At 47.7% G+C, this 27,927-nt stretch overlaps 1 protein-coding gene across 1 annotated transcript; it reads left to right on the plus strand.

Annotated features, from left to right (window-relative positions):
* Positions 1-359: 359 nt before the first annotated feature.
* LOC112305998 (interferon-induced GTP-binding protein Mx1) lies at positions 360-27,927 on the plus strand. Its single transcript, XM_024561810.3, has 15 exons — positions 360-431; positions 2,066-2,143; positions 3,072-3,204; positions 5,726-5,918; positions 6,960-7,097; positions 7,866-8,020; positions 8,686-8,824; positions 9,519-9,717; positions 12,130-12,208; positions 13,810-13,932; positions 14,313-14,454; positions 17,702-17,860; positions 20,378-20,454; positions 21,656-21,895; positions 27,343-27,927. Exons 3-15 carry the CDS (start codon positions 3,100-3,102, stop codon positions 27,571-27,573), a joined length of 1,980 nt encoding a protein of 659 aa, XP_024417578.1. The 5' UTR covers positions 360-431; positions 2,066-2,143; positions 3,072-3,099; the 3' UTR covers positions 27,574-27,927.

Here is a 27,927-nt window from a genome sequence, read left to right on the forward strand (position 1 = left end):
GGGGGGGTGGTTAAGGCACCCTCCAGGTTCAAGGCTATGTTCATCTTTGGATGACTCAAGGCTTTTTAGAGTAGCGGTTCTCCCAACAGCGTAGCAGAATCATCAGGCTACTGGGCCCAGCGCCAGTTTCTGATTCGGTAGGTCTGGAATGAGGCCCAGAATCTGCACTCCCCGAAAACACCCAGAGCTGTGGATGCTCTGGTGCCTGGGGCACCCTTGGAGAGCCTGGGGAGGCTGCAGCTTAGGGCAGGCTCAGCGGAGGCAGTTCAGTTTCGTTTCTGAGCCTTCGGCCCCTCGGATTTTTCCCATGTTGGACTTTCGTTTCTCCGCCGCCGGGGGCGGGCAAGGATGGAGGGGCGGAGCAAGCGCTGCATAAAGCGGAGGAGCGACGACGGGCTTGCCCACTCCCGGCTGCGCGTGCGAGGGGAAGGGTGAGTGTCGCGCTGCCCGGTCCGCGCGCACCTTCCAGCCTGCCAGGCTGCGAGGCGGGGAGGTGGGGAAGGGCAGTTCAGAAAGGGGTGTTTGGGCTGCTGGCTGCGGAGACAAGCTCTCCGGGGTGTGGGCATTGCGGGGATCTAGCAATAATAATACTAGTCGTAATAATAACGGTGCTGGCGGCCGGGCTCAGAGCACGCTTGATTCTAATTCAGACTTTCAGGCTGCTGAGGCTCCTGGGTGACCGATCAAATACGCGCCCGCGCCCCTCCCCGCCCCCCCCCCCCCCCCCGGCCCGCCGCGGCTTTTTTGCAAAATCTTTACACAGAATTGTTTGTATTTCTTGTCTTGGCTTATTTACGTGGAGTCGATGTGGATGGCAATAGACTCCTTGAGGGCAAGGACTGTGGCCTTCGATTCATGGATTCAGGTTTCACTGAGCACTTTCTCTGTGCCAGGCCCCATGCCGGTGTGATTGGACAATGCTGAGAAAAAGACACAAAACTCCTAGTAATTTATTTGTTTATCCTCACCTGAAGGCATGCTTACTGATTTTTCTAGAGAGGGGGAGGGGGAACGAGAGAGAGAGGGAGAGAGAAACCTCCAGGTGAGAGAGAAACTGCGTCAGTTGACTCCCCAAAAAGCCCCACCCACCGAGGATGGATCCCGCACCCTAGGCATGTGCCCTGACTGGGAATCGGCCCCGCTGCAACCCACTGAGCCACACTGGCCAGGGCGCATAGTAATTATATTTAAAATCACTCCTTGCTGAGACTGTGTGTGGGTAAGAGAGCCATGAGTCCTGTGGGCATTGGGGTCTATGGGGAGTTAGGTGTTGTCTTGTCTCCAGGTGGAAGGAACCGCAGCCCTACCAAAGGCGTACGAAACAAGCAGTACAAAACCTTTACAGTGCGAAATGTGTTGGAGGCAGAAAGTGACTCTGACCCCCAACGGCTGGTGTTCTCTTTTCCTGACTGGGAATTTTAAAAATTCTAATACCTTCTGGCATCTCGAAAGCCACAAATGAATACAACTGCCATTTCTGACCTGAACACTTGTCCCTAGAGGACCTTGGGACCCAGAGTAGACAAGGCATGCATGGCCAGAGGAAAGTATGACTAGGGGAAAAAAAAAAAAAAACAGGAAGGAAACGTATTTATAAATACCTTTCATGGGACTCCCTGAGCACAAAAGTTTTTCCAAAAGCATGGGGTTAGGGAATGAATTTCTAGATTGCAAAATTCCATAATATTCTTTAAAATTGATCGCCTTTCAAGATCACCGTTCTCTCCCTTCACAATAAAAGGAATGCACCCCTATTTCTCCCCACCCCACCCGCTGACAGCACAGCTCTTGGGGGAGAGTCTAGTGAAAAGAAGCATCAGAAAAAAAAGTACGGACTCGAGCAGAAAATGTTCAGCAAGGTTCTGGGCCTTATCCGTCTGTCTTCGATTTAAAATAGTCAAGGTTTCCTAAGAGGATTCCGGGAACCATGAACTGGCTTCAAAGCAGGTCCCCCGTGTCCCCTCTGCATGTGCACCATGGGACGCTTTGGGAATGTACCTGGATGAATACTCTTGTTTATTTGCCCAGGTTTTGGTCTAATTCATATGTTTTGCAATATTTCAAGGAAGTGTAGGGGAACAGCTCTGCATTTCTGTCTAACTCATCAGCGTTACAGCATTAAGGAAAAGGAAGAGATATTGGGGTAAGTATGTGCTTTGTATTTTTTATAAGACTTATTTCAAATCAAAGGAGAAAGATTTTTACTTACTCGTATCCAAGATTATTAGATGTATAAAATTTAATATTTAGAGACTTGTGGTCCCAGAAAAATTTTCCAATAAATTTCCAATACATGCATATACTTTGGATACAGGCAAGTGTGATAGCGTGGTCAATTAAATGCTTTCAGAAAGGAAATGAATAACATTAAGATACACGTATGTGGGAGAAATGGAGCAAAGATAAAAATCAAGGATCAAAAAGGACAGGAAAAATGACTTGGAGCTCATATATTTTTTTAAACCATAGGTTTGCCTATCAATTACCATAACTGGATTCTTTTGGCGACATTAGAATATGTTCTATAATAATTTTATTTTTAAAGGTAAATTTAAAAAATGCATCATAAATTTCATTCCTTGGCACTATCTACATTTTTTATGAAAAAACGTTTGATGTTTAACCTAAAATTGTGACAGGAAATACCTACTTAAAAAAAAACCTTTGGAGCCCCAACCCTTGTGGCTGAGTGGGCCGGGCGCCGTCCCATCAGGTGAAAGGTCATCAGTTTGATATCTGGTCCGGGGCACATGGCTGGGCTGCAAGTACGATCCCCAGTCGGGTTGCGTACAAGAGGCAACTGATCGAAGTTTCGCTCCTACTTCTCCCTCCTTTCACCTCTCTCTAGAAATAACTAAATAAAATCTTAAAAAGAAAAATCTCTGGGGTCTGGAATCCCATGTGTGAAGAAGACCACTGAGCTGCAACATGGCCTTTGTCTCCATCCGACATTTGCTTCCTGGGGGCCCTCATGCCATTTTTTTTCCCAGTCAATAAAGCGTGGGGGGGGGGGCTTGGTTCCATGATTGAATGCGCCCGGCTTCTGACTTGTGTTCTCCTGATCTGCTCAGTTGTAAGCTGAACTGATAAAGGAAGACGATGGTTCGTTCTGACCTGCAAACAGAAAATCCCAATTTGGCCTCTACATCCAATCATCAACTATCAAATGAAAATGCTGATAAGTTAAAGAAAAATCTGGAAACAGTAAGTTGCTGCCTGAAAATCCTTCTCCATGCCGATGTGATCTGTGTCCGTTTCGGGGCTGCCCTTGTGCCGGGCGCTGTCCCTGTGGCCTGAGAGGCCTGCTCCCTCACCTCTCCCTGAGCAGGGCCGGGAGCACTTCTTGCAACCAAATGCAGACCTTTCTGCCTTCGGCTATGCAGGTCGAGGTGCAGTTTTGGCCAGGGAAACCAGGCAAGATGCTGATTGGCTTGCATAGGGTTTAGCCTGGGCTTTTGAGCCCAGAGAGCCCTGTGTTAACCGAGAGTCCACACCATAGGTCAGTCTCCGCTGCCACCCTCTAAGGTGTCATTATGACATTCAAGCACAGGGTATCCACGTGGTGTCTCTTTTTCCCAGAATCAAGGCATATTTTCCTTGGGAACCAAATGTGGCTTCTGGAATCAACCCGGCATAAATTTGGTCCCAACACCGACACCTGCAGCTGTGTGATCTTGGCGTTGGCCCTCCCTTTAAAAGCCCAGGCTTCCCTTTTCTGGGGGGCGTGCTAACAGGGTTTACTTCCTGTGGCTACTGAGAGGAGTGAACTCAGGTGGTCTGCCCACTTAGGAAAAGCTCCTTTGCTTGCCATTAACGTGTTTTAAAGCCACGGATCGCCAGCTTCATGCAAGGTGACTTCTTTTCATAATCAATGTTATCCATATTTTAAGCAATATTTAAAACCATGTCGAAGGACGTAGAAAAATAAAAGGTCCACCCATCTTTCCCCCTCCCTAACGAAACTGTCTCCGGCCTTGCTGAAACGGGTAGTGAGTGTATGGGGCAGTCAGAATTCACACAGCTCACACCCACTTGCTTGGAAGTGGCTTTCCCTTCTCCAGGCAAGTGGAACAGAAGGTGTCTTATGATCGGGCCATTCTACTTCTAGGTGTAGCAGGCCTCGGTTCTCCAAGTGTGGTCCCCGCCCTCCATGCCCCACCCTCCCTATTCTCACCTGCTCTTGCCCCTAGAGACTTTTACTTGTTTCCTGGATGAAAAAAGTCCTCAAAGGGAAGCATTTTGCCAATGTGGAAGAGGTGAAACAAAAAACAGTAGAAGCACTAAAAGGCATCAAAATTGACAAGTTCCAAAGTTTTGAGCAGTGAAAAAAATATCTCGACAGGTGCATTGCATCACATGGAGGGCACTTTGAAGGTGACGGAAGTTTAAACATATAAGAATAAATACACATTTTTATAAGTAAATTTTGGGATTTTTTCGGTCCCCCCTTGTATAGATATGAGTTCTTTTTTTTCTCTTTTGCGTGTAGATAATTAGATTTTCACAATACCATTTGTTAAAAAGCTGATCCTTTGTCCACTGCATCATCCATGACCTTTTGTCAGTTGTTCACGTATGTGTCCGTTTATTTCTGGAATATGTATCTGTTCTGTTAACTTCTTTTTCCATTTTTATACCAGTTTTCACGTTGGCTGGGTTACTGAAGCTTTATAACGATTACTGAAATATGGTAATTTTGCTCTTCCTTTTCAAAGTCATTTAAACTGTTCTAGCAGTATCGAGACCATTTATATTTATTGTGATTGTTAATATTAATAATTGGGTTTGAGAAGATCATTTTGCTAGTTGTTTTCTGTTTACTGTTTCTGTTCTTCATTTCTTCTTTTTCTACCTTCCTTTGAATTAATCAAGTATTATTCATGATTTCATTGTATCTTCTTTGTTGGCTTATTAAGTATAAACACCAAGACCTGTCTTACTGTTTATATTAAACATCATTAACTGATCAAGTCTACCTTCAAGGGATACTACACGACTTCCTGTTTAACATGAGAACCTTATGACAGTATGCTTTCATGTCTCCCCTCCCAGCCTTCATGCTGTTTTTGTCATGCGTTTTCACTTTACCTATACCATAACCCCCACAATACCTTCTTATTTTTGTTCAATAGTCCAATATCTTTTAAACATGCTCAAGTAACTTAAAAAATGGTATAGATTCCCCTGTGTAGAAGAAGATTACCATTCATTACCATTTTTCTTCCGCTGGAAGGGATTTAACATTCCCTGGGGTGCAGCTCTGGCACTGATGGATTTATTCACCTTTGGTATGTCTGCAAAAGTCTTTATTTCGCCTTCATTTTTAAAAAGTGTATTCAGGACTTTAAAAGTGCTGCTCCACTATCTTCTCGCTCGCATTACTTCTGATGAGAAATCTGCTGAAATCTCTGCCCCTCTGCTCATAACATGCCGTTCTCTGGCTGCTTCAAACGCTTTCTCCATATCGCTGGTTTTGAGCGGTTTGACTAGATTGATGTCGTTTCCTTTATATTTCTTGTTCATTGAGTTTCTTGGATCTTTGGGTTCGTAGTTTTCATCAAGTCTGGGAAATTTTTATCTATTATTTCTTCAATTTCTCTTTTCTTTCCCACTCTCTTTTTTGGTAGCCCCATAACCTGTATATTAGGCCCGTGGATGTTGTCCACCTTTGATGCAACAGGACCTGCAGGTCATGACAACATTCTCTTGATTCTGCTTTCCCCAGAGGCCCAAGCACCACCTGTGCAGCCAGTACGAGGAGAAGGTGCGGCCCTGCATCGACCTCGTCGACTCCCTGCGGGCCCTGGGCGTGGAGCAGGACCTGGCCCTGCCCGCCATCGCCGTCATCGGGGACCAGAGCTCGGGCAAGAGCTCCGTGCTGGAGGCCCTGTCGGGTGTCGCCCTCCCCAGAGGCAGCGGTGAGCATGTGCCCTCTCTGTCAGTCAGCTCCCGCTCCCGTAACACACTAGCACAGGCCGGGGGCTTAGACAACACAAGCTTGCTTCTCCCAGTTCCGGAGGCTGGAAGCTCAAGATCAAGGTGTCAGCAGGCTTCGTTTCTCCCAAGGCCTCTCTCCTCGTGCGGATGACTGTCTTCCAAGTCCTCCTGGGGCCTTTTCTCTGTGTGCACACAGGGGTGGTGTCTCTTTCTCTTTTTTATAAGCATGGCACTCATGTTGGTTAGGGCTCCGCCCTTTGACCTTATTTGACCTTAATCACCTCTTTAAAAGAGGGCCCTCTCTCCAAATACAGTCACATTGGAGGTTGAGGTTTCAACAATGTAAATGTTGAGGGGGACACAGTTAAGTCCATAGCACTCACTCACTACACATTTTTGTGTCACCTGCACTTTGTGGAAGGTCTCCAGTAAAAGCATACGGGTCCCCAGCTCAGAGTTCTATGCATCTTTCCTGAGCCCCTCCCGAGAGCTGACTGTCTGTCTGGGAGGGAAAGATTGGTGTTCTGGTTAGTGGTGCTGTTTGAGCTACAAGGCCAAGGCAATCGGTGAGGGCTCAGAGGACACAGACAGACCTGAGGTGGGTCTTGACATGCCCTGGAGGTGGAAGACGGGTGAGATGTGGGAGGAGTTTCCAGCAAGGTGGCCTAGTGGGAGCAGTGTGCTTTCCTGACAGGAATTTGCACGTACCCTGGGAGACAATGGAGGCTGTTTGCACATGTTGCCGTCTCCTGCCCAAGCTGCTGGCTCGGGAAAACACTGGGATGAAGTGAGAAGCTTAAAACGGTGGCTTTCACGCATCCAGGAGCCAAAAATCACCACGCATGCACATTCGAAGAGCATATTCCGGAGGCCACCCCAGACATCAGGCATCCTCTGATGGGACGAACGTTTGCAGTGTGCATAGTTCCCAGACTGCATAACACTTTGAGACCCTGGTCTCAGGCCACCACATAGGACGTTTAAGAGCAGAGTATGGAACTGATGTGCACATCGTCCCCTAGGTATTGTGACAAGATGCCCCCTGGTGCTGAAACTGAAAAAACTCAGGAGTGAAGAGAAGTGGAGAGGCAAAATCAGTTACAAGGATATCGAGATTAACCTTTCAGCACCTTCAGAGGTAGAGAAAGAAATCACCAAGTGTAAGTACCCTGTGTTCATTCATCCTCACCTATTTAGAGGTCAGGTCAAACCATGTGACGTGGGTGGGGTCTGTCTGTCACTCTCTCCTTTCTGGGCCTGTCTTGCACCCTTGGGAACCAGTCCTCCCTCCCTCCCTCCCTCCCTCCTGTACATCAGGCCCCAGCTTCTTTGTGTTTTCTCTTCTTTTCCCTCACTAAGACCAGTGCTTTTGGACAGAATCTGATGTCAGTAATATATCGTTTTGTATGTAAGTTAGGTGAATCACTTATATACAAAGAATGTAAGAATAATGTGATTTTTAACATTTAAAGCTTGTCTCTAAATATTGAGGTGTTTTTTTTCTTTCTTTCTTTCTTTTTTTAATTCAAGGGCTTCCCCATTCCACAGACCCGATGGAGAGGAATCGGGGTGGGCCTTTTTCTCCAGGAGCAGAATAGATGTGTTTACTTGTGTCAACTAGTCTGTGGCAGGTCTCAGTAAATGTAAACCACACAGGTCATTTGATCAATCTGAAACATCCAAAGGGAGGAATCACACTTGAAGTTGACATAGATGAAGGAGTGACACAGTTAGTTGCTGCTAAGTGTGACTGAGATGGATAGATAACTTTTCCCCACTGGCTCGAATTTCTTCCTAGCACGCCGCATAATTTTCAATCATTTCGGGAAGGTACAAAAGTGGCTGGTAGGTGTTGCTTTCCGAGGATTCACTATAATGAGTAACTTTCATCCTGAGTACTAGGGTTTTCTTTTTTTCCTCTTCTTTAGCCCAGAATGTCATTGCCGGGGAAGGTGTGGGGATCAGTCATGAGCTAATCAGTCTGGAAGTCAGCTCCCCGAATGTCCCAGACCTGACCCTGATAGACCTTCCTGGTATCACCAGGGTGGCTGTGGGCAACCAGCCAGCTGACATCGGACAGCAGGTGAGATCTCAGGCTCCATCCTGTCCTTGGTCCTGGGGGGAGGGGAGGCTGCATTAGATTAGAACAACAGTGCTTTTAGGGCTGAGGCTGAAGGGTGATATGAGGAGGGGTGAGTGAGGAATCTGGAGCACATGATGGTTATAATTTCCTCCGTCAGGTCCGGTGGAGGCCTCTCTGGAGAGAGTGAGGCAAAACTGGAGATAGGTTTTATACGTTTTGTGTTTTGTACAGTGACTCATTTTTGGCTATAGTCACATTTGTGGCAAATCTAAACTGGCATGTACTAGGGAAGGTCTTACATGGGAAGACAGAGCATTAGAAACAATATAATGATACTTCCGTATCAATGACTCTCATCCTGTGGATAAACGATTTAGGGAAGAGTCAACTCCTGTGGCATCTCCTTTTTCATTGTGACCGTCAGACTTGAGGTTTTAGAAGATGGTTAGAGTGAAAACCTTGGTTTTTCCTGCCCTCAGAGTTCTTTCTGCCACAAAGAACTCAGTTCTTCATAACTCTGGCTCAGGAAGTGCCACCAGGCTTGTGTTGTGGGTTCATTTTGGGTGGGAGGGAAATATCCCTAGGATTCCAAGGGCCTGAAGCAAGTTCAAGGTTAGCACCCATCTTAACTCTCACACCTTCTCATTTTTTTTTTTTTTTTACAGATTAAGAAACTCATCAGGAAGTACATCCAGAGGCAGGAGACCATCAACCTGGTGGTGGTCCCCTGTAATGTGGACATCGCCACCACAGAGGCGCTGAGCATGGCCCAGGAGGTGGACCCCGAGGGAGACAGGACCATAGGTGAGAAGAGGGAAGAACCTAAAAATGCTAGGAGGTCTGATATGGGAAATGTGCCCCTTGAATCCAAATGGGCGTTTTTTGGCACACACGCAGGGCGAGGACCTACCCCTAGCAGATGAGAACTGCTAAGATGTCTGGTTTGGTGCCGCTGAAACTAGGTGATATGGGTCAGATGGACCGTTGTTGGCCGCAAGTTGGCTCATAACGCTAGTCTACCTGCTTATAAAAGGCATGGTGAGCTCAGGGGGTGGGTCAGAAACAGAGAGTCATTCTGTCAGTTCATGGATTTGAGGTGGAAAAAAAGGAAGGACATTGTGACACATGCCACAACATGGATAACTTTGAAGACATTTTGCTAAGTGAAATAAGCCAGATACAAAAGGACAAATACCATGTATATTAGGTCCCCAGAGGAGTCAGATTCATAGAGGCAGAGAGTAGAGTGGTGGGTGCCAGGGGCTGATTGGCAGGGGGAAAATGGGGAGTTAGTGTTTAACGGGGCCAGAGTATCAGATGGGGAAGATGGAAAGTTCTGCGCCTTGCGTCTGGGTTCTACAAGCTCTATTGCCTGCCCTCAAGCAAGGTTGGGTCCAAGCATGGTCCCGAGACTCTTCTCCCCCAGTGGAGTGAGCTGTCCACTTCTTATGCCAATGCAGCTGGGAGTATCCTCTAACTGAAAAGCTCTGGTTCCCAGGAATCCTGACAAAGCCCGACCTGGTAGACAAAGGCACCGAAGACAAGATAGTAGACGTGGTGCGAAACCTCGTCTGCCACCTGAAGAAGGGCTACATGATTGTCAAGTGCCGGGGTCAACAGGACATCCAGGACAAGATGAGCCTGACCAAGGCTCTGTGTAAAGAGAAGGCCTTCTTCGAGGAACACCCACATTACAGGTATGGCAGGCTCTGTTTTCCCAAGGTCCCACCCAGACCGAGCACCTCCATCCTCTCCGGGGAAAACTGCCGCTTTCCAAAAGCAGGTAGCTGGGGGGTGTGTATGAGAGTGTTTGTTCCTTGACAATGACCATGGGGTTTGCCTGGAAGAATACTGGAGGAATTCATGTGCATGGCAAAAAAAACCCACAAAACTTTAAAATAAATCAAATTTAAAGAGTGAACTCGTTGCAGTAACTTAAATAGTATGGTGCTAGAGCCAGAATAAAAGCATAAAAATGACAGAATAGGAAAATAGTAGAAAACCCAGAAATAGACCCAGATACACGCATGTGATAAATGATCAATGTGGCATTTCAAATCCATGGGCTATGTCAGTTTAATTATTCATCGGTTGCATTGAAATTTTTTTTTTAATATTTAGGGGAAAAATAAGATCATGCCCTGACTTAACACATCACACCAAAATAAACATCGGTCGAAGCTTAGAGTTTAGAATCCCAGGATAAAGATCTTTCTAACCCTAGTGCCAAAGGCAATTTTTTTGTTTAAAAAAGGGGAAAGACTGGTAAATTGGCTAGATTGAAAATACTGAGGAGACGCAGAGTTGGCGGGAAAGGCGGAGCCTGGCTCCCTCCGCTGCAGCTGGGAGCCTGCCGGCACAATGTCTGCGAGGCGCTTTGGTACCGGGCGGGAAGATGTCAGTGAGAAGGTGCTTGCGGGGTGCTGAGGCCCCTGCGTGCACACACGTGTGGCAGGGGAGCCCCACGCACGCTAACGTTATTGTAGTCAGTTCTCCCAGGAGCCTGTGGGGAGGCCTTGTTCAGGACTGACAGGTGTGTAAACAGATACCTGCACGCCATGGTGCACAGCAGCGCTGGTCGCAAAAGCCGGAAGGTAAAGCAAACCCACGTGTCCCCCGGTGGATGGCTGGATCAACCAAATGTGGTCTATCCAGACGCTGGAACACTAGCCTTAAACAGGAAGGACATTCTGACGCCTGCTGCAGCGCGGATGACGGTGAGGGCATTACACTGAGTGAAATAAGCCGGCCACAAAAAGACAGTACTGTGCGATTTCCGTAAGGTCCCTGGAAGGGTCATACTCATAGAGACAGAGGACAGAAGGGTGGGTGCCTGGGCCTGGGGACGGGGGTGGAGGTGGGCGGTTAGTGTTCGTTGGGGACAGAGTTTCAGTTTGGGAAAATGGAGCATTCTGGAGATGGATGGTGGGGATGGTTGCGCAGCGAAGCGAGTGGACTTAATAACCCCGACCTGCGCACTTAGCGACAGGTAAAATGGTGAGTTCTGTGTGATGTGTGTTTTCCGACCACTACACAACGTGACAGGTGTGGAACGGGAAACTCAGGTTTGCGTGTAATCTCACAATAAGGCCTGCCCACAGACTCCCTGCCTGCTACCCTGGAGAGTTCTTTACAGTGTCAACGCCCCGTCGTAACAACGCACCCTGGCCCCCAGGTCTGCACTGGGCAAGAACAGGGGCTGGCTTCCTTCCTCCAGGCAGCCTCGGGTTCAGCTCTCCTCTCGGGGAAGGGTGTGTCCCTGGTTCAGTGTTCCTCCACACACCTCTGCAAATGTGGGTCAATATATTTTTATGAAGCCCTATACCTATATGCATTATATATATATATATTTTATATGGGGTTAGCCAAAACATCCAATTAGTTTTTTTCTGTAAAATAAAAGGCATTTTTCATTTTTACCAATAACTTTATCGATTTGGATATTCTGAATATGTCAGCTAGCTCCTGCTATTGGCCTCCAGTGGGTAGAGGCCAGGGGCGCTGCTAAACATCTTCCCGTGCGTCAGACAGCCCCACAGCAGAGAGTCATTTGGCCAAAATGTCAATAGTGCCAAGAAACTTCGCAAACCACTTTGGACACGTTTGATCAGTCATAGCACCTTCTCCAGACACTGCACAAAAATTCACCAATTTTGATGGTTTTTTAAATGCACGCTGATAGGACAGCTGTCACAATACGATCTAATAAAATTGTTTCAAGTGAAGTTAAAGATGACGAAGTGCTACTAGAGCCATCGTACGGAAAATCTAAACGCACATTTTGGCCCACCTAGCGCATGTGCTACACACAAGAGGGTGTGTGTGTGAGCATGTGGTGAAAACTTCTAATAGGTGACTCTTCTTATAAAGACGCACTTGATATACCAGCTGCAAGGGGACATTCTACACCACTTTGGAGTGATCCAAGTTTACTCAAACGCAGTCACAATTCTGTATGATCCAATCCTGAACGTGGACAGGGCTCCAGCTGCAGGACGTTCCGTCTAGTTGGAGGCTAGCGGGGTCGCTGTGACTTCCCCGGCAGCACAAAGCTGACTGGCATCTTGCGGCCACACCAGGATGGACATGTGTGTTGTCTGCTCTTGCAGGGATCTCCTGAAGGAGGGAAGAGCCACAGTGCCCTGCCTGGCGGAACGACTGACCACGGAGCTCATCGCACACATCTGTGTAAGTGCATGGAGAGCTGTCTGTTCTCTGGGTAGATTCCCACCAACACGCAGTGGAACCGTGGTGACGGCTGGAGTGTCAGCGCGCACAGGCAGTTCCTAAGGATCTTTGTGCGGTCCCGGGCCCCGGTTTGGTGGGCCTGGGGTGCAGCCTGAAATCCTCCATGTCTAAAGAGGGCCCGGGTCGTGTGGGGGTGCTTGTCAGAAGAACGCACAGTAAGCGGGAAGCTGACAGACTGGGTCCACTTGGCCGAATTAAAAATCGGAATCTTCTCAGCACTGCACTAACTCTTCCTTTCTCATCACCAACCACTACCCTCATGTCTCCGTAATTGCAATGGTCGTATTTCGTGTCTTAAACTTTTCTGGTTCTTTCCCAATCTGTCTGGACAGTCTCTTGCTTGTTCACCCTTGCAGTCCTTTTAAAATATGTCTTTGCACATACTTCTATTGTATCTTGACCTTCACGAATCCAGTATCAGAAACCTGGTGTGCTGGGCTCTGCTGGCCATCACCCACATTGACTTGGGCCAGACTTTTGACGTGAGCCTGTCTCTCTTGGAACTTGGCCTGTGGATATTTTTGGAAGCCTGTATTCAAATGGGGTTTCTTCAGGGGGAGGCAGGGTTTGCTTCTCCAGACAGCTGGAGGGGCTTTGAGCTTGAACCACTTTAGCTTTTTAGCTTGAGGTTTGGGGGGCCATTCAGCGAGTGTGAATTTGGGCAGCACACCTGTTTGAGGGCTGGCTTCTCTGTGGAGGTTTTCTTTTTCCCTCCACGTGGCCCCAGAGTTCCAGTGTCGCATGCAGCCCTGCAGGGCAGGCTGGTGGGCAGGGTTGTGCCTATCTTACCATGAGAACCTAGCTGTTGGGGTCCCAGCTCTACGTAGAGAGAAGGTGCTCGCTCATTAGATTCCTGCCTGGAGCAAGCCCACAGGGATTTCTCCTTTGCCTCAGCACCAAGTCAGGCTCTGAACAGGGAGCTCAAGTTTGCTCTCCTACAAACGTCCTTGAGGCTAAACCTGGCTTTCCTCTTGCATTCATGGACGCTCACTGTCACCTGGCTGTAGCTTCTGAGTGTCTGTGACATACCTGCCAGCTGACTGACACATTTAAAGGAGTGCTTGTGACATGTGAGCCAGTGTTTTTGAGATGTTTGCGGTGGAATGTGGAGCCAGCACGTGCAATCAGCCATATCATTAGGGTCAAAAGTCCCTGATAACTTTTCATCTCTAAACAACATACAAGTTGCTGAATCTCACATTGTTGCAACTGCCACTTTTTCAGGACCCGCTGGACAAGTGGCTCTTTAACCTCCCTGCAGAGTCTGTGTTAGTCAGTCAGGAAAGGGATTGTTCCTTGCGTGGCTTTTACAGGGCCCGGGATCCGTGCAGAGTGGTCTCATCAGGGCTCTGCAGCTCTTGGCCCAGGAGCAGGAGAGCGGGCAGGCCTGGGGGGTAACAGTGCCCTCCCTCCTTCTGGAAAATCTTTCTAGAGGAGCCAAGAGGTCAGATATGCTGCTCAGCCGCCCTGCACCGGGGACCTTCTTTTCATTCCCTGTTCATATTTATGTATTTCCAATACCTTGTCTCTATTTTCTTCAGAAATCTCTGCCCCAGCTAGAAAAGCAAATAAAGGAGAAGCAGCAGAAAGTTACAGAGGATTTACAGAAGTGTGGAATGGACGTACCGGAAGAAGAAAGTGAAAAAATGGTCTTTCTGATTGAAGTAAGTCTTGCCCGTTGCATCACGCTGGAGAGTCATGCGTGGAATGTATGAAAGGGGCCGGGTGCCCCATGCCCTTCTTTCTCCTTCTGCCCACTGTGCAGCAGGAAGGGGCTGGGGTTGAGGGACTGGGGGCAGAGTGGGGTGGGGTGTAGAGGGTGGAAGGTCACATTGCCCTTGACTTTTCATCATGTGACTCACCCAAGACCCCAAAGGCGATAAGTGGAGAGTGGGGTGATCTGGTGGTCAAGCCTCTCCTTTCCCACTACTGCACAGTGGCCCATTGGCAGCAAAGAATGACTCACCCACCCTCAGCACACATGACTTCAAACCCCCTCAACGCTTGTGTTTGCAATAGCTCCACTTATGGTTCTTCTTCACAGAAAATTAAAGCATTTAATGAGGACATCTGCACTTTAATAGACGGGGAGGAATTCGTGGAGGAGGACGACACTCGGATGTTCAACAAAGTCCGGAATGAGTTTTGCAAATGGAGCATCATGGTTCATTCAAGTTTTGACGAGGGTGAGTGCAAGGTGACACTGCCAACCTGGCGTGCTGGGCTGAAGCGGGGGTCAGGGGAGGCAGGGGATGCAGTTGGTAAGGGCAGTGGGCATGAGGAGTTAGTGACGGGAGAGCCACACTTGCTCTGCTCCACGTCACGGAACTTGAGCCAGCGAGCATCTATTTCAAAGGATCTTGATAGAGGCTTCGAAGAGAACCAGTGGGTCCTCGTGGTCTGTGTGTCACGCTCTTTGCGTTGCAAATACTGAAATAACCCAGATCGATCTTGGTTAACTGGCCAAGTTTTGAAGTGGGGCATGTATCTTAGTGGGCTTCATAGTCACAGTGATAAAAAAGAAAAATGTACTAGGGGCCACCCTTGCATCATTAAATCCTCAAGAGTTTCAAAAAGGTGGAAATGTGGTCTGAAATTTATTTTTTAACATTTCAAGGAACCTAAAGAAAATCCTGTGGTGGCCAATGATAAAGCTATAGCAGCCGAGGGAAATGTCTAGTAATTGTGCTTTTGTTCCAGCAAAATGGCGGGGTTCCATAATTTACTTCAGCTGAGCAGAGGTTCAAATAGACACCTCTTGGCTTTGAGTGGTGTACATGGGAGAATATATCGTACAATTTTTTCCATAGCTCTGGGCCACACCTTTGAGTGCATTTGTTCCTTGGCAGAGAGGTGGAGGGCGAGACAAGATGGGTAACAGTGTGCCTCATGGAGAAAGATAGGGAAGCGCATTTCTGGGGTGGTCACTTGCCATCAACAGGGCAGAGGGTTGAACCCCTGCTGTGTGCATTTTCACTCGAGGAAAAGACCTTTTTCACCCCTTTCGAGGAGGAGCACAGAGCTTGATTCCGGCCAACCCCTCGTGGGTTGCTCAGCCAGCATATTACATCATTGGTGTTTATGGTGTGCAGCCTGTGAGGAAAGAGCTCTTTTTCTTTTTTTAATGCTATATTCTTCCCAGCCAATTATCACTTACAAATCACTGGATACCCACAAGCAAGAGAATTTGGACCCTTAACTCACCCCTTATACAAAAATTAACTCAAAATGGATCAACAACTAAAATGTAAGAGCTAAAACTATAATACTCAGAAGGACATAGGGCTAAATCTTCGTGATCTGGGACAAGGCAATGGTTTGTTAGGTAGGATGCCTGAAGCATGAACAACAAAAGAAAAAGTAGATAAATTGGACTTCCTGAAAATTAAATTTTTTTGTGTGTTTAGGTAGCCCACAGAATGGGAGGAGATCGTTGCAAATCATAGATCTGATAAGGTTCTAGTACCCAGACTATATAAAGAACAAAAAGACAAATGATCTGATTTAAAGATGGTGAAAGGGTTGGAATAGGCATTTCTCCAAAAATAAGACATGTAGGTGGCCAATAAGCACATGAAAAGAAGCTCAGTGTCATTAGCCATCAGAAGTTGTAAACCCAACCCAAAATGAGATCCCATCTCACATGTATGGGGATGGCTATCATCGAAAAGACAGATGAGAAGTGTTGGCAAGAGTGTGGAGGGATGAGAACACTGCTACATACTGGAGGAAACGTCAGGGGTACAACCGCTTTGAGAAACATGGCAGTTCCTCACAAAGCCCGTGGGCCAGCAGTTTCACTAGTGGGTATCTACGCAAAGAATGAAAACGTGTTCGCGTAAAATTTGTATATGCATCGGCTGGGCGGAATTATTCATTGAGTCAAAAAAAGCAGGAACAACTCGAATGTCCATCATCTGATGATTGGATAAAGAGAACATGGCATATTCAGGTGTATCAGTCTGCTAGAGCAGCTACAGCAAAGTACCATAGATTGGTTGTCTTATTCAACAACGGAAATGTCTTATCTTCCAGTGCTGGAGGTTAGGAAGTTCAAGATCAAGGTATGGTCAGGGTTAGTTCCTCCTGAGGCCTCTCTCCTTGGCTTCTTCTCCCTGTAACACTATAACACTGTACAATGGAATATCACTGAGCCACAGAAAGGCATGAAGTCCTAACACAGGCCACAACATGGATGAAGCTTGAAGACTCATGCTAAGTGAAAGAAGTGAGACACCAGAAAGCCACGTGTTGCCTACAGGATTCCATTCATACGAAATGTGCAGAGTAGGCAGATCCATAGAGGCAGAAAGGAGGTCTGTGGTTTCCAGGGGCTGAGGAGGGAGGTGGGGGGGAGTACCTGCTGGTGAGAACGGGGTTCTGGGGATGATGGAAAGTTTTGAGGATTCGAGAGAGGCAATGATTGCATGACTGCGAACATGCTAAAAGCCACTGAGTTGTGCACTCTAATAGGGTGCACCCTATAATACAGAAATTGTAGCTCACTTTACATTGTTTTGATGAGAAAATATCTCCTGACCAAGAAAAGGTACCCAGGTTGCCATCCCTGGTTAGTTCTTCAAAAAGAGGACCCAGAGCCCTGCTGAATATTCTCCCCTATGGGGGTATTTTTCTCCACCATCTAGTACATTGAGAGTAAAAAGAATTTCAAAAGTATAGAGAAAACATTAAGTGGTTTTTATCTAGTAAACAGTGATACCATGTCACATTAATGTGAGGTTGTGTGCCCGAGTCCTCTGTTATCCCCTTGGATCTATAAATACTTCCTACTTGGGTGAAGCACTCGAAGAAGTGACATGTAGCTGATTCCAGATGGTATTCATGGTCAACCCTACTTTAAAACAATTTTTAAAAATTTTTTTAGAAAGAGGGGAGGGGAGGGAGAGACATTGGCGTAAGAAAGAAACATCGATCTGTTGCCTCCCACTGTGCCCCGATGGGGGACCAAACCCGCAACCCAGGCAGGTGTGCTGACCCAGGAATCTAAACGGCATCCTCTGGGTTGGCGGAATGATTCCAACCAACTGAGCCACACTGGCAGGGGCCAATCCTACTTTTGAAAGGAACTGCAGGTCCTAATATTCTATTATGATACAATTGCTTTGGTAAAAATCAAATTTGAATTATGAAATTTCATACTCAAGTTCCTTTTTCAGAATTTGAAAAAGTCTGCATTCATGCTTTCTGGCATTCCATCCCGGCTCTGTCCTTGCCCGCTCAAGGTGAACAAGGAAAAGTATTTGAGATCTGTTTCTTTGTTGCAGCCCCTGATATTTTTCGATTTGCAACTCAGCTTTGACTTTTTCCCTTGCTCCTCTGTGCTTTCAGAAAGTCCAGAACGGTATTGTGTTGAGAAAACAACTGCCATGTGATTTCTGTAACATAATTCAGATCTCTTCTGTCTGACGGTAGGTTATAAGAAAATTGTAAACAAGATCGTGGAATTTGAAAATCGGCATCGTGGCAGAGAGCTGCCAGGATTTGTGAATTACAAGACATTTGAGAACCTTGTAAGAGAGCAACTCAGAACACTGGAAGAGCCCGCTTTGGACATGCTGCATGCCGTAACCAGTGAGTCCTTGCTTTCCCTTTTAGGACAGTGAGGGCCTTCTGAGCTCTCCCCTGGGCTGTTTTCCAATACCAAGAGCCTGTTAACCTAAAAATAAAAAGCCAAATTGAGAGGCAACATTATTTTATTTGAGTTGCAAATATAAGAATAGCTATTCTGGAAACATTGATTCAAGCAGGAGCCCAAATAGTGTTCTGATTAGGAGGCAAAGGCCAGGGGTATTGAGGAGAAAGGGAGGGGGGACAGCTACACCCATAGAAGGAAGGCGTTGCTGTCGTTTCAGATAATACAGTGATGCTAATTCTAAACAATGTTTTTGAATTTCCAGTGTTGCCATCATCATATCTGCTTTCTTGTTATCTTTGCAAGCAGTCCTTTAGGACACAATGTTGCCCTAGGCCCAGTCCAAAGGTTATTTTGCCTGTTTTAACATTCCAAAGTTTGAGGCATAAGACATGGGAGGTAGTTTCTCCATTTTAAGGTGGCTCTGTTGATATGATTTTTTCCCAAACCCAACCAGTTCTCTAATTCCCTGGATGTCAACTGGGTATTCAACGATTCAACTCAGTTCTGGCACTAACTCCCCAGAGTCAGCACAGAGCCCACAGCCTAAGGGCTCAGTCCCCCAGGACTGCCCCACTTCTGGTGGCAGTCACCTGTCCTCTATAAGTCGGAGTTCCTGTGCTCCCCCCAGGGTCAATAATTTGCTGGAACAGCTCACAGGACCACACTTAACTTACCTTTACTGATTTATCATCAAGGACTGATCACAAAGAAAGCAAATGATAGAGATACCTAGGGCAAGGCCTGGAGGTGTCCCAAGTCCAGGTCCCATGGAGTTGGAGGCCACCGCCTTCTTGGCATATATTTGTGTCATTAACCTAGACACTCTTCGAACCCTGTCATTTAGGAGATTTTATGGAGGTACGATCAGTGATCTCGTAGGCGTAATCAGCTGTTAACTCAGCCTTCATCCCTCCTGCCAGCCCGTCTCCCCAGAGGCTGGGGAGGGGAGGAAGGTTGGGCTGAAAGTTCCAGGCTTCTGATCAACGCTTGCTCTTCCTGGCCTCCAGCCTCCACCCTGAAGCTATGCCGGGCCACCCAGAGTCCCCTCATTACAACGAGAGATGCTCTTATCCCCCAGGAAATCCCGAGGGATCTAGGAGCTCTGGGTCAGGAACCAGGGTCAAAGGCCAAATATATATTTCTTAGGATGCAACACCTCCCCTCTGTTCCCCTGCTGTGGCCACTTTCCAGTCTCAGCATACTCTGTCTGTCTGAAATCTCTGAGTGTCTGGGGCCTTCTTTGCGTGGTCTTACCTTTGTCATGTGCAGACAGGACACTGTCAGCAGCTCATGAGGACAAATGCAATGTTTAGGGTACTGACCGCGCTCTTTTTCACATGCTTTGCTCCTCGGCTTCTGGGGTGTTACCAAATCTCTTCTCTTCACCCACTCCTCAGCTGACACTACCACACGCAGGCTTCAGCGGCCTCATTTTAGCGATAAGCAGTAATCCCTCATGCATTAGTGGGGGATGGCCTCGTAACGGCTCATTTAGAAAAATATTTATTTATTTTTGGAGGAGGTGGGGGGGAGATAGAGAGGGAGAAAAACATCGATGTGGGGGAGAAGCATCCATTGGTTGCCTCTTGTATGTACCCCGAGGGGAGACCAAGCCCACAACCCGGGCACGTGCCCTGACCGGGAATAGAACTGGTGACCTTTTGATTTGGGGGGGCGATGCCCCAAGCAACTGAAGCACACCAATCAGGGCCTCATGATGACTCATTAAAAGATATATTTCTAATAAAGTTTTTACCTTTCGGCTCAATAATTATATGCCAAAATCTGACATTGTGTTGTGTTGACCAATTGTGCTCTCTTATCCATTCCTGAAGAAAATACACAGTGCTAAGAGCCTTACAGTCATAAGTAACTCGAAAATATGTGTGTGTGTGTGTGTGTGTAAACTTCTGTTTTAGAAAGATAAGCTGTGGAGTCAACAAAAGATTTTTAAGCATAAAGATACTGTACCTCATCTTAGGATAAAATTCTGTGAGAAAGTCAAATGGAAGTACAGTTTTCAAAAATAAAAATAATGTAAATTTTCTGATTTAAGGACTTGTTCATGTATTTCTTTTTGAATAGATAATGTGGACATTTAGATCCCACTGATAAATTTAAAAGAGTGACGTAAGGTTTCACTACAAAATATTGATACATTTATAACTTACTGGAAGTTATATTCTTTGCAACTATTTATACTTAGGATGAAAACTTTAAGTGTTAAATAAGTATGCCGGGGGACATTTGAGTTTCATAATTCTTCTAGGGAGTTATTGAGCAAAAAGTTACGCCTTCCTCCTGGAGTGAAAACAGGAGGGGAGCGACGCAGGTGAGGTTGGGGGTACAGATGAAGGGTGCTTCTTCCCTGCTGCTTCATCCTCTTATTCTCTGCAATTTGTAAGGATGATGGATGATTCTACAGACTTTTTTTTTTGTCTTTCTTTCATCAGAAATAGTCCATCTTGCCTTCTCAGATGTTACCAAGAAAAATTATGAGGAATTTTTCAACCTCCTCAAAGTCTGCAAGGTAAAACTGACCATTTGTTATTTTTTAAAAATAATAGTAATTAATCCTGACACTAGAAAATAGGTATCTTGGATTAAGACCATTGCAATTTTACTGTATATTTTGGGAATCAAATAATGAAGCTTATTAGTGAATCTTACTAGTTATATGACCAGTGAAGTCTGATTAAAAGCAATAAAAGATTCAGAGAGAGATGGAGACAGAGTCAGACCTATGGTGCCTCTTTTTATAAAGGCGCCAACCCCATTAATTGTGAGGACTCCATTCCCAGGACCTAGGCCTGCAAAAGCCACCCAACCCCCAAATACCGTATTTTGCCATGTATAATGAGCACCCGTGGCTTTGTGCACATCATACACAGGATTATTATACCCACGGTATGTAATTGAGATTCCCATGCTTAATGTGCATCCTTATTTTTCCCTCAAAAATTTGGGCTTAAAAATTGTGCGTTATACACGACAGAATACGGTACCATCACATTGGAATTAGGCTTTTAATGGATGACTTTGGGGGAATGCAAACATTCAGTCCCTAGCACCCCACACAGATGGGTGGGCCGGCTCTGGTCCACACACACTGGAGGTCTAGGGCCGGCCTTGGAGGCTGACTGCACCTCCAGCCCCCCATCCGCAAACCGCTGGCGCAAGTGGCTTCCGTGGAAGGCTGAGAACACACCTCGCGCCGTGGCACTCAGTGAGGTCTGCGGGGGTGGGTGGGGGTTCCAGGTGTTTTCTGTGTGAAAGAGCTCCCTGACTTTCAGACAGCCTGTTTCTCTAAAGCCCAGAAACAAAAAAAGAGAGAATCAGACTTATTTCAATTCATACTTCACCACACCCCAGTGAGCTCTCTGACGGAGACACACTCCGCATCGGATGAGAAAGCCCGTGACAGGACAGAGAGAAGCTGCTCCCCTCAGGCCCTGAAACAGCCCTGGGGGTTCCCAGGCCCTGGAGACCAGGGGTCTGGTCACAGGTGTGGCCCAGCCTCTTCAGGAGATTCTGGCCCTGCAGGGGGGTGGGGGGATGGAAACCCTATCTTAGATAAGCCAAGGCGGGGTGCAGAAGGCTGCCCCCAGGCAGTGTGCTGTTTTAATTCGAGTCGGAGAGCCTGCTCTCTGTGGACTTGACAAAGCGCCTATTTTTCCTAAGATCCAGCGATTCATTTCTCGAGGGAAATTTGTGTTTCTCGTGTGCATTAGGCCAACGTGGAAGACATTAAGGCAAAACAAGAAGAAGAGGCTGAGAAGACCATCCGACTTCATTTCCAAATGGAGCAGATAGTCTACTGCCAAGATCAAGAGTATCGGGCGTGGCTGCAGAAGATCAGAGAGAAGGAAGTAGAACAACAAAAAAAGAAATTAGGCTTTGTGCCCTGTGAAAACATTTTGTCACAAAGCTTCCTCGATGAAATCCACCAACACCTGTGGGCCTACCACCAGGTGAGTCTGCGCCTGCCTCCGAAAGGTGGTTTTCATCCCATTTCCTGTCTCACTGTCTCTCTAAGATGCCCACGGGCCAGCTCTGTCTCTCAGCCCTTTGTTAGCCACCATAGAAACAACTCGCCTTAGAGATGAGGAAAAGTTGCGGCTTAGAGCCAGCCACTCACATCTGGTGTTGATCGGCTGTCTGGCCCCGGCCAGGTTCCTTAAGGTCCCTGAGCCTCAGCTTTCTTCTCTGTAAAATGGTCTCTCCTCATAGGTTTCTAGTGACTATTCAGTGGGGCAAGTGTGCAGAAGTCCCTTAGCGCAGCGGTGGGTTGCAGTGGCGGCTCGCCACGTGGTAGCTACTCGTGGAGCTGTGTGCTTTGATTGCTATTCTGGATTTCCAGTCCTATGAAGGGTCAGCTGACTCATCCCGGGAAGGCTGCACAGCTCCGCTGAGCACACTTTGGTGAGAGCCGCGGCGATATGTGAAACTCTGGTCAGACGAAGCCACGAGGAATCTCTTGCTTTACCAAGTGTCTCCATCATTCCATTCTTCGTGTGCTGAAGGCAGTGCTCCTCAAACTTGACCTCCTGGGGTCTTACTGAAATGCAGGGGTGGGCCGCAGGTCTGAGGCAGGCTCCCAGGGGAATGCCGTGCTGCCGGCGAGAGACCGTGCTCCCAGGCTCCGAGCAGCCAGGCTGAGTCCCGAGGGTCGAACTGTGTTTCCCACAAGCCCTGGCAGGGGGTGCACTTGGGAGTGAAGCCAGTGGAGGCCAAGCCAGAAGGACACTGTGCACCTTGGCTTCTCCATAAGCTACAGCCAAGCTTACCTCCTGTCCTCTCACCCGCCTCGTAGAACCTGTTAGAGGAGGTAATGCAGGCACACAATGCGACAATGAGAATGAGGGACAGTGCAGAGTGGGGCTCCCACCCGCCGTGTCCCCTCCCGGGAGGCCGCAGAAGCAGTCCTCCAATTTCTTTATATCCTCTGCGGGACAGCTGACGTGTGTGTGCCATGTGTGTACGTGTGCAGACTGTTTTTACACCAAGGTTAGCAGAGTGTACCGATCCGCCTCTTGCTTCCTTTCCTGGACCTTGGAGATGGTTGCACTTCAGTTCACGTGGGGACACCCTATTCTCTCACGGCGGCTGAGTCTCCCGTTGTACGGAGGTAGCCTACTGAGCCATTTCCCTATTCGCAGACGTAGTTTTGTTTCCAGCCTTTTGCTGACACAGGGTTGTTGCAGTGAAGAGTCTTGCTCACACATCATGTGTCTGGACCAAGAACGAGGTTCCTGGCGTGTTGTCAGTCAGGGCCGTAGCACGGACACAGAACCAGTAGGATATGCCCGCAGATAAAGAAATGCGTTCCGAGGAACTGGCTAACGGATTGCGGGGGCTGGCTGGGCAGGGCAGGAAAGGCAGGCTGGAGATTCTTGGGCAGGAGCTCAAGCTGCTGTCTACCGGCAGGATTTCCTTCTGTTTTGCTCGTAAGGCCTTCAGCGGATTGGATGAGGCCCACCCACATTATCGAGGGTACCCTCCTTTATTAAAGTCATTTGACTTAGATGGTAAGCATATCTACAGAACACCTCAGCTGGTGTTTGATTGAATATCTGGGCGCTATCATCTGGCCAAGCTGATACGTGAAAGTGACCATCCCTGCTGGGGCAAGAGAGTACCTGCTTTATGTCGATAAGTATCACCTGTAGAAGGCCTGTTTCTTCCCACACTTGCCAATTTGGTCTTTACGGAAATTGTCGGGTGTTTTGGAGAGTATGATAGGTGAGAGATGGTATCTCATTGTAGTTTTAATTTGCATTTCTCTTGTTACGATGAGATACATCTTTCTATAACATAGCAGTTATTTCTGTTTCCTGTTCCATGAACTGTCGATCCAGCCAGAGCTTTTCTTTTTTTTTTTTAAGAGGATTCATGTTTAAAATTTTTATTTACTTTTAGAGAGAGGAGAAGGGAGGAAGAAAGAGAGGGAGAGAAACATTAATCGGCTGCTTCTTCCCTGGCAGGACCAAACCCGCAGCCCAGGCACGTGCCCTGACTGGGAATCAAACTAGCAGCCTTTCTCTTTGTGGGACAACGCTCCAACCCACTGAGCAACACCAGGTCAGGGTTAGTCAGGGCTCGTTTTACAGTGTGGTGTCAGCCCCTGGAGGGTCGTGATGCACACCCTGTGACATTTGTCATTTGCCCTCTGACTCGGTTTCTGGTGGTTTTAGACCATGCTGGAGTTATCTAGATTTGTGGATTGGATTTAAGGATCCTTTCTTTTGGGGCTTCTGTGCTTTCTGTCATACTTTGAAAGGACTTTGTCTCTCTGAGTTTTATACAGAAAGTATTTTCTTCAAGTAACTTCCATATTTAGACCTTTGATCCCTTTGGAATTGTCTGATGTCAAGAAAGAGATTTACTCCAGGTGGCTAATAGTTGTCCCAGTACTGTCCCTGAAGAGTCTCTCTTGTCCCCACTAGTGGGTAATACACCCATTTCACACTCTCTCCCTGTGTATGTTGGTCTTTTTCCAGACCCTGAATTCCGTTCTGTTTGCTACTCGTATGTCAGCATCGACATGAACATTAGTGGGTCTTTATACAGTGTGTAATTATCTAGTCCAATAAGTGGTCCCCATGGCCCCCACTTCTTTTTCGTATATTGTGGTCAAACGTACATCGCATAGAATTTACTGTTGGAACCCTTCTGCAGCGCCCGGTTCAGCGGCATTCAGCACACTCACATGGCGGTGCCGCCAGCCACCACGCCCACCCGTGTCCAGGCTTCCTCATCTTCCCAAACGGAAACTTTGTTCCCATTAAACACTAACTCCCCATCCCTCTCCCGCACCATTCTACTTTCTGAGTCCACGAATTTTCCTATCAGGGACCTTATATAAGCGGCCTCGGATAACATTTGTCCTTTAGAGTCCGGCTTATTTTCGCTCAGCATAATGTTCCTGCCCATCCCAGCGTGTGTCAGAATTCCCTTCCTTTTAACGTAGAATCACAGTCTGTGGTCTGGACGGCCCACGCTCATCTCTGCGTTCCATGCCCGTTGCGCTGGCCCGACCTTGCGCCGCTCTGCGTGGTGCTGCTGTGAACGTGGGCATACGGCGGCCTGCGCTCGCCCCTCTGCAGATTCGCCTGCTGTTCCTGTTTGTTTGGGCTTTAATATAAATTGTAGAGTGAATGCGTCCAGTTCCCTCTGAAGAAAGGAGTGTTTGCGTTCCCACTAGGATTACACCCACTTTATAGATCTGCAGAGCGAGAGTGGATGCCGTCACGACCGTACATCTTCCTGTCCGAGACCTTCGTGGGTCTTTCCATTTCTAGGGGCTCGGAAGGGTTGAACGTTCTTCTTAGGCAGACTGTGCCCATTTCTGCAGTTTCTTCCTGCACGTGTTCTCAGCTTTGTCCTTCCTGTGAATGAGTCTTCCCTCGTACTCTTACTCCGTTTGCTGTTGGGAGGGGTACTTTCCATCCATCCACCCCTCCCGTTGTCTATGGTAGTAGCTTGGAGTTTTCCCAGTGAACGCTCAGCCCCCTGCAGTTGGTGGGAGCTTGCCATTCCCTCCCCTTTCCACTCTTGAACCTCCAATTTCCTCTTCTTGCCTTCTCGGGTCCCTTTAGTGCAACTTGAAACAATGGCGAAACTAATAGGTGGCCTTGTCTTGCTTCGGATTTTAACAGGAATGCCAGCCACTCTTCCCTATTAAGCATCATTCTCACCAGCTCAGATCAAGGTGTTGGCGGGGCTGTGTTCCTTCTCGAGGCCTCATCGTTTCTTTGCCTGGTCCAGCTTCTAGAGGTGCCCTTGCTCCTTGGCTCATGGCCCCTCTTCCATCTTCACAGCCAGAATGTAGGCATCTCTCCTGCTCTGTAGTCACACGTCCTCTGACTCTCCTGTCTGCCTCCCCCCTTCACATTGGATCCACCAGATAATCCAGGATCATCTCCCTGTTTTGCTGTCAGCTGATTAGCAATCTTCCTTGCACCTGCAGCCTCACCTCCCCTTTGCAGTGAGAGTGAATGCGTTCGTAGAGTCTATGATGGCCATGTTTGGAGCCATTGTTACCTCAGCACATGCATCATGAAATGGCTTGGACTTCCCTGGGTCAGCGATGTGCACAGTGTCCTTGTGGGCACAGGGGAGAGGTCCAGAGGAGTTGGTTTTCACCACTTAAAAATGTCTTCCCATCTACCAGAGAGAGTTTCATGCAAACACGGCCCATCTGTGAGAGTCTCTCTGTGGCAGCGACTTGGTGCCAGCCAGGGGGAACTTCTACCTCCAGCCTTGCTCACCAGTTAGATCCCCTTCAGGAATCTGATACACGCTGCTCCCTTTCCACCCTTCCTCTGTCCCCTCCTCCCAGGTGGCTCTGCCTGATGGCCACTGTTCTTATTACATGTGGGTCAGGGGTTGTGTGGTACCTATCTCCTGCTTCCACCCAAACTTTGATGTTTGGGACAATCTCCAGGAGAATGAAGAAATGACTCTGGCAGCCATATTGGTATCAGAAGTCTCGAAAGATATTTCAGGTGCCTGATTTTGTCATCCAGATATTAACCATCCCTTTCGGCTTGTGTCTGTTCTCCAACATCAGACTTCAATGCCTGTGGCCCCCAATACCCCTCTTAAATGCCTCCTATCATCCTGTCCCTTATCTTCTTTCCTCCGCTTCAGTTGGGGAACAGGCCACCCTCCTGGCTTACTCCCCTTCTAATAATACACATAGCATATGTGTGCCCTGTCCATCTCGCTGACCCTCTGGATTAAATTCACTGAGTGCTTATTCCACACCCAGCATCTTTCTAAACTTTTATCTTTTAGCTCATTGAACTTCTTTAATCATCCCATGAGGCCCAGAACTAATATTTTATAGAAAAGTAAACTGAGGCACAGAGAGGTCACAGTGCTTGCTAAGCGTGAGTATGTATTAGCCTCCTGAGAGAACACTTGTCTTAGGAAAGAGAAAGTTTTCACTAACAGGTGGGATTGGGGGTGCTGGGGGACAGGAGGAAAGGTTGAAAGTACCTTTCAACCTGCACAGAACTCACAGGGCTCCTTTCTGTGACTTTTGATAGCTTAGCCTCTGTTCTGCTAAATAATCTCAGTGTTGATTTTTTTTAGGTCATAAAATCTTTTTGGCAAAGTTGTAACTAATTTGAAAGTGTAGTTTTTGGACTCTGTCCATTTACCTTTTTGGAGCACATTTTACCCTCTTCCACTAGAAATAACCCTTTAATAATAAGGACAAGCCAGTGGGAGTTTAGCTGGCCCCTGAGTCTGGGCCAGTGCCCTCTACCCTCTGGGGTGGTGGTCCCCTGCTGCCCTGAGCACAGGGGATTGAAACCTGCCAGGTCCAGGTCCCTCCTGGTGCTCACGTGGTGAAGAGGGAATCTTTCCCTTACAATGTCCCCTCAACCCCTCTGGGAATTGTTCCTTCCAGGAGGCCAGCAAACGCCTGTCCAGCCAAATCCCTCTGATCATCCAGTTCTTCATGCTCCGGTCGTATGGCCAGAAGCTGAACAACGCCACGTTGCAGCTGCTGCAGAACAAGGAGAACTACAACTTGCTCCTCACAGAGTGCAGTGACACCAGCGACAAGAGGAAGTTCTTGAAGGAGCAGCTTGCACGGCTAACAAAGGCTCGGCGCCAGTTATCCAAATTCCCCGGTTAAGTTGGGCTCTGTCCCACTCGTGTCTCCGTGACTGCTTTCCCCAAGAGCTGCCTTTACTAGTCGCCCACAGCCCAGCAGGAGCCTGTGATGAGCCAGGTAGTGTCTAGCATGAGACTCAAGGGCCCGCCCTCATGAAGGATGTGGCTTAGGTTGGGTGGATGCTGTCGTCTTCCCAGGCACTCTCCATGTCTGCATCAGACACCGACACACATGAGCACCATAGAAGGGCTATTTCCTGCCTTTTTTCCACAAGCTTTCTTTCACTCACACGATGTTTGGGGACCATTAGTACCATGTATATGCATGCTGTAGGAGGCATACCTCATCCATTTGTATTAAACTCTTTCTAACAGA

This window comes from Desmodus rotundus, chromosome 2 (genome assembly GCF_022682495.2).
Source record: "Desmodus rotundus isolate HL8 chromosome 2, HLdesRot8A.1, whole genome shotgun sequence".
In the NCBI taxonomy this organism is placed as follows: Eukaryota; Metazoa; Chordata; class Mammalia; order Chiroptera; family Phyllostomidae; genus Desmodus; species Desmodus rotundus.

Coding starts and splice junctions, on each gene's coding strand:
- LOC112305998 (XM_024561810.3), top strand. CDS start 3,100: ATGGTTCGTTCTGACCTGCAAACAGAAAATCCCAATTTGGCCTCTACA. Junction 8,825..9,518: donor CGAGGGAGACAGGACCATAG/GTGAGAAGAGGG, acceptor TCTGGTTCCCAG/GAATCCTGACAAAGCCCGAC. Junction 17,861..20,377: donor CATGCTGCATGCCGTAACCA/GTGAGTCCTTGC, acceptor TTCTTTCATCAG/AAATAGTCCATCTTGCCTTC.